Source organism: Nannospalax galili, unplaced genomic scaffold (genome assembly GCF_000622305.1).
Source record: "Nannospalax galili isolate Female #2095 unplaced genomic scaffold, S.galili_v1.0 scaffold507, whole genome shotgun sequence".
Classification (NCBI taxonomy): domain Eukaryota; kingdom Metazoa; phylum Chordata; class Mammalia; order Rodentia; family Spalacidae; genus Nannospalax; species Nannospalax galili.
In genome coordinates, this window is record NW_008356261.1 from 33,188 (window position 1) to 44,373 (window position 11,186).

An 11,186-nucleotide genomic window follows, 5' to 3' on the forward strand; every position below is an offset into this window, starting at 1 on the left:
GTTCTTTCTGTCACTGGAGTCACTGTAATGACCTGGTTTCCTCAGGAAGAAATCTGGACCTTGAGAGACTAATCCCATGTACACACATTGTAAGTGCAGACACATTCTTTGCATACTTATATGTTCTGCACAGCTACCGTTTACACACAAACTCTGCATACAAACACCACATACCTGCAAAGTGTGCTTGTGACACACACACAACAAACCCCTACTCCACTATGGTCATAACCAACGTCGTAGAAGGCCCTGCTATGCTTTTAGAAACCCAACTACTCCAGGCCTTAAGGGAAACCTCTTTATCCTCGCTCCCCAAATCAACAGGAAAGAACAGAGAGTCCAATCCCCTCTCAAGACGAGGAGGGTGGGGCAGGGGAGAGGAAAACAAAAGTAGTCACCTACTTCCTTCAGTTCTGTGCTGGACTGTACTTGGCTGACTTTGGGCAAGCCAATTAACCTCCTAGACGCCCCCCTCCTCTGTAAAATGGGTCTAAGGACACCTCAGCCCACAGGACAGTAAGTACTGGGATAACTTAGAAGGCTGTGACCACACAGCCTGCGCTAGTTGAACCCTCTTCTATAAGCGATTAATTACTATTACCATTAAATTATCTCAGCCTGCGGAGACCTGTCAGCACAGAGCCCGGGAACAGAAAACGAGGACACACTTCCGCGATTCCCCTTTCAACCTCTGGGCCCACACCCACTCCGGGGATGAAGCAGGGAGGGTCCCAGATTCTCTAGGTCACCTAGGCAGAGATCCCAAACCAAAGAAAGGTCGCTCTCAGGGTCTCCCCACCCAGACTCAGAGCCAAAGCCCATTAGACACAGGCAAATCGCACTCGTCTGGGCGCACCTGGCCAGTTTTGGTTTGCTATTTGACTACAAGGCTCTGCCATCGGGTCAGAATATTCCCCCAGCAATCCCAGGGGCGCTGCAGTCAGTTTGAAAAGCCACATCCCCACGTCCACAGCTGCGATTAGGGAACCCTAGCGCTTAACCCACCGGCATCTGAGGCGTATTGCCAGGGCCCGGTGGGGAGCAATCACACCAGGTCCTAGCCTGCAGACAGCACCCAGGGAAGGGCCCAGATTGCCAGGTCCCTATCCCAGGGACGCCTCCCCATCGCCTCGGAGCCCACGCCCAGCCCAGAGAGGTTAGGCGCAGTGGGGCGTGATGCCGGGACCCCAGATTTCTACAAGCGCAGGATCGAACTCACGCAGGCGCCTGGGCCAGGACACACCACTCACCGATGGACAGCAGCTTGATGCTCTCGTGGTCCAGGAACTCTGAGCACCACCGACATGTTCTCCAACTGCATCTGTTGGAAGGTGGGCCGCTGGTGGTACTTACCGTACATGCGCTTCTGGCTGAGCACCTCCAGCAGAGCAATGAGCCGCAGCCTGTAGCTCAGGTCAATCTGCAGGTTCCCGATGCTTTTGTTCATGCACTTGAGCTGCTCGTTGCACCAGCGCGTTGGACGTGTTCTGCTGAATCGTCTTCCACGGCGCTTCCTCCGCCAAGTCCTTGGTCACGGCATCCTGGCGGTGTGGAGCACGGGAGGGCAACAAGCAGCAGGGACTGTAGTCGGAAGGCCCAAGGGCGGGGGAACAATAACCTAGAAGGAGCGGGAAGGATGGATATATGTGCAGTTGCAGGCTAAGGGAAAGGCTTCATCCTGCAGGCTGTGAGTAGTACTGGAGTGCGAGGCACCCTCAGTGTATGACCTGGAGCCTGACATTTCAGGTCTGAAGAATCTATATCCTGTTCCTGCCCTGGGTGGGGTGTTTGCTCTACTCATTTCCACAAAGCAATTAGCTGCGGACTTGTCAATCCAAGGAGATTGTTTCTAGAAGTCCAAATAACCTTTCCCTCCCTTAGAAGGAAAAAGTGACAAGATCTTGCTATTAACCTGTGGCTCCCTTCTGGATCCTAAAGTATGGTCACAGATCCACCTTTAATATACCTTTGTATGGAAGAAATCATTAGCTCACAAGCCCTCTTCTACACATTTTTATCTTAAAAGTCAACCTGTTCCCAAGTGAAATCATAATGTAGGTTCCCCCAATTTTATTGCCCATCCCGCCTGGAGGTAAAATTGGATCCTCGGGGCTGGAGAGATGGCTCAGAGGTTAAGAACACTGTCTGCTCTTACAAAAGACCCAGGTTCGAATCCCAACACCCACATGGCAGCTAACAACGCCAGTTCCAGGGGATCTGACAGCCTCTTCTGTCCTCCATGGTCATCGCACTGAAACAGGTGCATTTACATACATGCAGGCAATACACACATACACACAAAATAAAAATATTTTTTAACAAAATAAAATTGGGTTGTCTACAGGGTCTCACCAGACCAAGAAACTCTGCAGTTGTGTACAAAGCGGTATGGCCAGGCTGCTGGCACTGTGTAAGAAAGGTGGGGCATTATAAACATATATAATTACCTGTCTGTGCATAAAATACCCCTAGGATGATTCACAAGGAAGTTATTTAGTTTTTTCCTTTTTTTTCTTTCTTCCTTCCTCTCTCCTCCCTACCTCTCTTTCCTTCTGAAACTGGGGCTCAGGTAGCCCAGGCTGACCTTGAACTCTCCATGCAACCAAGGATAGCCTTGAACTCCTGATCTTTCTGCCCCCACCTCCAAAGTGTTAGGATTAAAGGCATAGCTTAGGATTTTTGAAAGGTAATTAAAAATAGAAACTGGAGAGATAGCTTAATTGCTTATAACTCTAGTTCCTGGGGTGATTGGATGCCTTCTTGTGGCCTTTGTGGGCACCCCTCCCACACACACATTAAAAATAAATCTTTAAAAATGTTTTTAAAATATGGATTTCAGGATGAGGGTGTAATTTGGTGGCAGGGCACTTATATTGCAAGCACAGAGCCCTGGTTCTGTCCCCTGCACTGTTGCTTTTTGGTGAAGAAACCCAATAGGTATATCCCTAACTGTGTGGTTAAGGTAAGCCTCACCATTCATTGGTGGTGGGCTTGTCACAGGTCTTTCCCCTCCATAGGATATGATGGGAAGGGAACTTCACCTCTATGGTGTTCTTTTTAAAAACTTAGTCCGTACTGTAGTGGCACCTGTATACTTATAGTCTCAGCACTTAGGAGGCAGAAGGAGGCTCTAACCCTAACCCTAAACGAAACCCTAACCCTAACCCTATATCCAACCCTAACATCCTATCCCTATCCCAAACTCTAGCCCTAACGGTAATCCTAACCCTAACCCCATCCGTAACCTGAATCTTAACCCTAACCTTACCCCTACCTAACACTAACACTATCCCTAAACCTAACTCTAACCCTAAACATATCCAGAACCCTATCCCTTAACCCTAAACCTAACCTTAATCCTAATCCAACCCTCTAACCCTAATGTATCTTAACCCTAACCCTAAACTATCCCTAACCCTGACCCTTAACCTAACCTTATCCCTAACCCTACCCTATACCTAATCCTAAAACTTACCTTATCCCTAACCCAACCCTAACCCTATCCCTAATGCCAAACCTAATGCTATCCCTACACCTACCCCTAACCTTAACACTTTGCCTAACCCTAAATGTAACCCTAACACAAATACTAACCCTATCCCAAACCCTAAACTTAACCCTAACCCTATCTCGAACCCTAAACCTATCCCTAACCCCAACCCTATTCCTAACTCTATCCCTAACCCCAACCCTATTCCTAAACCTATCCCTAACCCCAACCCTATTCCTATCCATAATCCTAACCCTAAACCTATCCCTAACCCCAACCCTATCCCTAACCCTTACCCTAACCTAATCCTAACCCTATCCCTTAACCTAACGTTAACCCTCCCTATCCCTAAACCTCACCCTAAGCCTTATCCAAACCCTAACCCTGTTAACCCTATCTCTAACCCAACCCACCCCTATCCTGAACCTTAACCCTAAACCTGACAGTAACCCTAACCCTAAACCAAAACATTAACCCTTACCCTAACCCCAACCCCTAACAACCCTAATCCTAACCCCTAACCCTAACACAACCCTTGACCCCTGACCCTGACCCTAACCCCAACCCCTAGCAACCCTAACCCAACCCATAATCCTAAAAATTCTAATCCTAAAATCCTCACCCTGACCCTAACTCATAACCCTCTGGAAAAAATAGACTAAAATCTCCCAATAATTAATCGTACAAGATACCTTGATATGAGTTTTGTTTCTGAGAATAATTTTAGATTTACAGGAAATGTATACTTTCAGGTGTGAGTTATTCGCATTACTCTCATTATACATGATTCCCTTTTTCCACCAATGATGTAAATTCTAAGCAAGTCAGACTGCAACACATTGTATGTACTGGATTTCTCTCCAGTAACTCACACTAAGACCCCCAAGTTTGAATGCAGGCGTTACTATGCTATACATTTGTGAGAGATGGTTCAGAGGATAAAGATACCTTTCACCAAGCCTGATGGCCCGAGTTTGATTCCTGGGACCCACATGATGGAAAGAAATTGACTTCCCCAAGCACACATACACAAATAAAAATGCAATTATATTTATTAAAAAGGAATTCTTCAGTGTACTTGCTTTTCTCTGAAGAGGTATATACTTTGACAAAGATCTTCCCACATTCGTTACATGTATGTTTGCATACAGCATGACTTACCCATTGAAAAAAATGTTTGATAGTTGAATAAAAATTTTGCCAAAAGGCTGGTTCAGTGAGGAAAATGCTTCTTATGCTAATATAAGGACCTGAGTTTCGATCCCTATCACCCACATAAAAAGCTGGGCATGGTTGCACACTCTGTAATCCCAGCACTGGAAGGCAGAGAATGAAAGATTCTGGGGTCTTCCTGGTCAGCCAGTCTAGTCAATCAGTGAGCTCCAGGTTCAATAAGAAATTATGCCTGCTCAGGGCTGGTAAGATGGCTCAGGGAAAGGGCACTTGCCACCACATCTGACAACCTGAATTCAATCCCCAGGACCTACATGGTAGAAGGAAAAACAACCAACTCACACAAGTTGTCCTCCTAGCTCCACGCACACACACACGCACACACATAAATTTTAAAAATGTTAAGTCTTGTCTCAAAAAGTAGGAGTCGGGGGGCCGGAGAGATGGCTTAACAGTTAAGAGCACTAACTGCTCTTGCAAAAGACCGGGGTTCAATTCCCAGCACCCACATGGCAACAGCTGTCCATAACTCCAGTTCCAAGGGAATCTGACACCCTGTTCTGACTTCCACAGGCATTGCATGACATAGGTGCACCTACCTACATGCAGCCAATACACTCATACACATAAAAGATAATATTTAAAAATAAGGTGGGGACAGGAAATGGCTCCGTGGTTAAAGAGCACTGGCTGCCCTTGCAGAAAATCTAGATTCAGGTCCCAATACCCACATGGCTATAACTCCAGTCACAAGGAATCCAATGCCCTCTTCTGGCAGGCATTGCACACATGTGGAGCACTTACATATGCAGGCAAAATACTCATACATATAAACTAAAAATGAGGTGAGGTCAGCAAGATGGCTTAGCAGGGGCTAGAGAAGCTCAGCCGTTAAGAGCTCTGGCTGGTCTTGCAAAGACCCGACTTTGATTCTCAGCACTTACATGACAGCAAACAACCAATCATAACTACAGTTCCTGGGGATCCAATGCCCTCTTCTGACCTCCATAGACATTGCATGACATGGGTACACTTACATACATACATGCAGGCAAAACACTCATACACATTTTTTAAAAATCAAAGACCAACTTTTTTAAAGATGGCAGAGCAGGTAATGGCACAAGCTGCCAAGTCTGATGTCCTGAGTTCAATCCCCAACCTACATGATGAAAGGATATAATCAACTCCCAACTCCCACAAACTGTCCTCCAACTTCCACACACATGCCGTGTCACATGCATACCCATATATGTATATATTCTCTGCCTCCCAAGTGCTGGGATCAAAGGCATGCACCTCCGCATCCGGCAATAAATGTAATTTTTTATATAATTTTTAAAAGGTGGAGAGCAATAGAAGGAAATAAAATCTAACACTGAGCTCTGGCCTCCTCACATGCAAGCACAGGCACACACACATACATACATACATGCAGGTACACACACACACACACACACACACACACACACACACACACACACATGAGTTTGGCCATATTCTCTACATTGAGAGCTTCTCCCCAATATGAATTCTGTGATGATGTCTAAGGCTTGAACACCTGGAAAAGTCTTTGCCACATTCTTTACATTTGTAGGGTTTCTCTCCAGTATGAACTCTCTGATGTACTGTGAGGTGTGAACAACGGCTAAAGGCTTTGCTACACTGTTTACATTTGTAGGGTTTCTCTCCTGTATGAACTCTGTGATGCTCTCTAAGACTTGAATTCGTGGTAAAGGCTTTGCTGCATTCTTTACATGTGTAGGGTTTCTCTCCAGTATGAACTCTATGATGTCTTCTGAGATCTGAACCTTTGGCAAAAGCTTTGCCACATTCCTTACATTCATAGGGTTTCTCTCCAGTATGCGTTCTATGGTGATACATAAATGCTGGCCATTTGTGAAAAGCTTTACCACATTCATTACACTTATAGGGTTTTTCTCCAGTATGAACTCTCTGGTGCTCAGTAAGTTTTGAAATCTGAGTAAAGGCTTTGTCACACGCTTTACATTTGTAGGGTTTCTCTCCAGTATGAATTACATGATGTCGTTTCAGGCTTAAACTACTGTTAAAGGCTTTGCCACAGTCTTTACATTTGTATGGTTTCTCTCCGGTATGAATATTTTGGTGTTGGGTAAGATTTGAAATATGAACAAAGGTTTTACCACATTCTTTACATTTGTAGGGCTTCCCCCCAGTATGAATGACATAATACTGCCTAAGAGAACACTTGACAAAGGATTTGCCACATTCTCCAACATAAACTCTCTGGTGTCTAATGAGATGAGCACTTTGGTTAAAAGCTTGGCCACAATCTTGACATTTGTAAGGTTTCTCTCCAGTATGAATCCTCTGATGTTGTCTGAGGTTTGAACGTTTGTTAAAAGTTTTGCCACACTCTTTACATTCATAAGGTTTCTCTCCTGTATGAATTCTCTGGTGGTAAGTAAATGTTGAATAATCAATAAAGGCTTTGCCGCATTCTTTACATTCATAAGGTTTCTCTCCTGTATGAATTCTCTGGTGTACATTAAGATATGAACAACTGTTAAAGGCTTTGCCACATTCTTTACATTTGTACGGTTTCTCTCCTCCATGAACTTTCTGGTGTTGAGTAAGGTTTGAGCTTTGACTAAAAGTCTGGTCACATTCTTTATATTTATATTTGTCTTGGACTTGGGAACTCTGATGAATACTCTTTAAGCCCTGACAAAAGACTTTCCTACATCTATTATCTTCGCAAATGTTCTCTGGCAACGGAGTATGCTGATGTTTACCAGGATTTGAAATATGGTTAAAGTTTTTATGCGTTTCAATGTATTCGTAAGTTTTCCCTCCAATATGAATATCCTGTTTATTATTTATGGTACAGCTCTTGTTAACAGTCTGTGTACTTTCATTTATGCACTCCACTTTCCAAATATCTGTCTCTGTATTTTGATTTAACAATGATAGATAAGAAAAGTCCTTCCCACATTCATTAAAATTGTCTATTTTAGCACAAGGAGGAACTGTTTGTTGACTGCAAAATAATGAACTTTTTGTAAATGAACTCTCAAATTGATCACATTTAGAAATGTGTTCATTTTTAAATCTATCTACAGAAATTTCTGAATATAAGTTCAATTTGGTGCTGCATTTTAAGTTGTTCAAGTTATTAATGGCATCATGAACTAGGCCTCTTTTTAGACTTTCCAAATTTCCTTTCAGAGGACCCTGTTTCAAGAGCTGATGTGGGTATTTGCTTATTGAAACATATGGCTCTTCAAAAGTAACTGCCATAACCTGAGTTTTTTTCTGAGATGTTTTCTGTTCTTGATCTCTGTTGGCAGAGACAGTTTCACCACTGTTGGTTGTCACACACTGGCTACATCTGCTGTAACGAGCTTTTTGACCATCACTCTTACTCACATTTTCCCATTCTTCCCTTAAATGTGAGTCGTCAGTGCTACAACTTCTGTGTCTTCCACTTATCACTTTTGGGGATGAATGTCTTTTGTTCTGCACTGATGAAAAGTCTTGGGTATAATGAGAAGACATAGCTGAAAGAAACCAAAACAAACGACTAGACTCGGATGAAAATACTTTGACATTATACCAAACAGGGATAACAACAGAACAGCAAAAACAAGGCACTCATTACCCTACAAGTAAATGCCCTTAACAACAATGTGCTGACCAAATCTATTTATGAGACCATCCAACTCAGAGCTCCCCAGATGAGTACAACAGTTAAGAAAGTCACTCAACAAGGGGTTGTTACTTTGGTCAACCATAGCTTTCTAATCCCCAACACAACATTGTGAAATTAGGAAAAACAATCTCCCAACCCTCTGCTGCTACCTAAGGGAAAGAAGAGTAAAATTACATGCTTGGGGACTACGTAAAAACTGGCTTCTATCTACCCTGATAGACAGGCCTGGCAAATAACAGTTATACTTTAGATGAGTGTAAACCAACAGACAGAACAAAGGTACACTACCAAAAAATGACAGCACATAGGGGTAGGACAAGAAGAGATATGGACCAACCTTTTCAAACAGAAAAATACAGACACATGTCCAGAGAACAAATGTAATAAAACTATGAGAGACCCCAACAATTTGCAGCATAACTTACTGTTGAATTTCCTGGTTACAATGCATATTATTTTGATAGACTATCATGTGTAGTTTGAGCTCACTGAGAAGCTGGCTCTGGAAAAGGGGTCACCCCACCACAACCACTACCAATTTCAGACCCAAGAATGTTTGTCTCAAAGTGTCCTCCAAAGTCTTGAGATGGACTGGCCCACCACCCCTTCTCAACTCTCTGACAGGGAGAGAACAGTAAAACAGCCAGTGTAAAAACACTGTGCCCTTGAGAACAGATAAAAAGTAAACTATTTCTAACATGTTATTAGTATTTATCCCATGATATATGAAGTACCTGCACTGGGAAAGAGAAGCTGGAAGGTCGGCCATGGGAAGCTCAGCCACAAATAGAAGCTCAGCTGGGAACTTCACCTGATGCCTCAACTTTCCCACTTGGTTTCTACTGAATGTTGTGAGCACCCAATTTGATGATGTTATCACTATCTGTTGCTCCTTATTCTTTTACTTGGAAGCCTCACCCGAGGAGACACTCTGCTCTGCCTGGGACTCTCTACTGGGAACGCCACCTAGCTGCCTTAAAGGGGCTTCCCCAGTTGATTTCTGCTGGGTATTTTGAGTGCCCAATCTGATGATGCTTTGCTAGCTACCTATCTGCTACTTGCTACTCCTTACTTTGGCTTGCTGTACACTTAGGGAGCACATTCCTTCAAAACCAAAATATGACTGTTGTAGATCATTCTTTGGACCATATGCACTACCTGGATGGAAATAATCCATATACTGAGACAGATAGCTGTCTTTTAAAAATTCTTTTTAATATTAGTTTATTTCACTCAAATTAAATCATATTTATACACCATGTGCACTGTGATATAAATACACACAGTGGATCTAATGCATGAATTCTTTCATATAATTACCATTTTGTGATTATAACACTATTTCCATTCTATTAATATTTATCAAGAAGACAAAATAGTAATTACTCCCAAGTTACACAGCAGTGCTCCTCGCATTCTTATGCCTATTAAAACAATGTTTTGCAACCTTAAACACTATCCAAACCTGCCAATAGGCACCACCATTTAACTCTGCACATTTATGAGGCTAACTTTTCCAAATTTCATGAGTGAGATCATTCAGTAATTGATTTTCTGTTGGGCTTATTTCACTTAATGTAAAATCCTGTATGTTTACCCACATTGCTTTAAATTACAAGATATTCTCTTTTCTATAGACAAATTGTAATCTATGTAATCTAACATGCCTTTATTCATTTTGCACATGAAGTAGCACTGAGATTGAGTCTATATGCTGCACTGAACATGGCAGTAGAACTCTCTCTTAAACTAATGGCTTATGGCTAGAGAGATGGCTCAGTAGTTAAGAACATATACTGCTCTTGCAGAAGACCTGAATTCAGTTCCCAGCACCCACATAAAGCTTCTCAAGATCACTTAACTCAAGCTCTAAGGGGATCTAACATGTCTGGCCTCTACAGGCACCTGCACTCACAACTGGTGCATGTGCGCACGCACACACACACACACAATTAAAAATAATATTAACCTTTTTAAAAAGTGATTTTTAGCTGGGCGTGGTGGTACACACTTTTAATCCCAGCACTCAGGAGGCAGAGGCAGGCACATCTCTGCCAGTCTGATCTTCATAGCGAATTCCAGGCCAGCTGGGGCTACAGGGAGACCGTCTCAAAAAAGACGAATAATAGGGGCTGGAGAGATAGCTCAGCGGTTAAGATCACTGACTGCTCTTGCAGAGGACCCAGGTTCGATTCCCAGCACTCACATGGCGGCTACAAACCGGCCTTAACTCCAGTTCCAGGGGAATCCGAAGCCCTCTTCTGACTTCTGCAGCATTGCACGACACAGGTGCACTCACATACATGCAGGCTATACACTCATACACATAAACTAATATTTTTTTAAAAAGACCAATAATAATAATAACAATGATTTAGTATCCATTGGAATTGCTGGATCATATTGTCAGCCTATGTTTATTTTTTTTTAGTAACTTCCATACTCTTTTCCACAACTTCACTAACCTACTGTTGACTGGTTGAAAAATGGACAAATTGGAAAAAAAAAAAGGCCAGGTGTAGTGGCACACATCTTTAGTCCCAGCACTTAGGAGGCAGAGGCAGGCAGATCTCTGTAAGTTCAGGGTCAGTGTGGTCTACATAGTGAGTTCCACGTCAGCTGAGACTAGAGGAAGACCCTGTCTCAAAAAAACCCAAAAGAGACCTCACCAATTTTTCTTTCCATGGGTCGGGCTTTTGGTAAAAAGTCTAAGAATTCAGTACCTAGAGTGAGATTCTGAAGAGCCTTCCCTATGTTCTCCTCTGCAGTGGGTAGCCCTATGCCTACGCTCATACAGACAACACTAATTGAACTCAGTGTGTTATAAAG

At 43.2% G+C, this 11,186-nt stretch overlaps 1 protein-coding gene and 1 long non-coding RNA gene across 2 annotated transcripts in view; both read right to left on the reverse strand.

The window, feature by feature from the left end:
* Positions 1–1,462, reverse strand: part of LOC108491815 — a 10,820-nt gene extending 9,358 nt beyond the window's left edge. Inside the window, exon 1 of the long non-coding RNA XR_001872941.2 lies at positions 1,354–1,462. This is a non-coding gene — a long non-coding RNA (uncharacterized LOC108491815). The remainder of the gene's footprint in view (positions 1–1,353) is intronic.
* A 4,654-nt stretch (positions 1,463–6,116) lies between these two features.
* LOC103751050 (zinc finger protein 345-like) overlaps positions 6,117–11,186 on the reverse strand; it is a 13,839-nt gene continuing 8,769 nt past the window's right edge. The window contains exon 4 of the mRNA XM_008854350.3: positions 6,117–8,205. Within this exon, the coding sequence (XP_008852572.1) occupies positions 6,167–8,205 (2,039 nt within the window). The 3' untranslated portion in view covers positions 6,117–6,166. The remainder of the gene's footprint in view (positions 8,206–11,186) is intronic.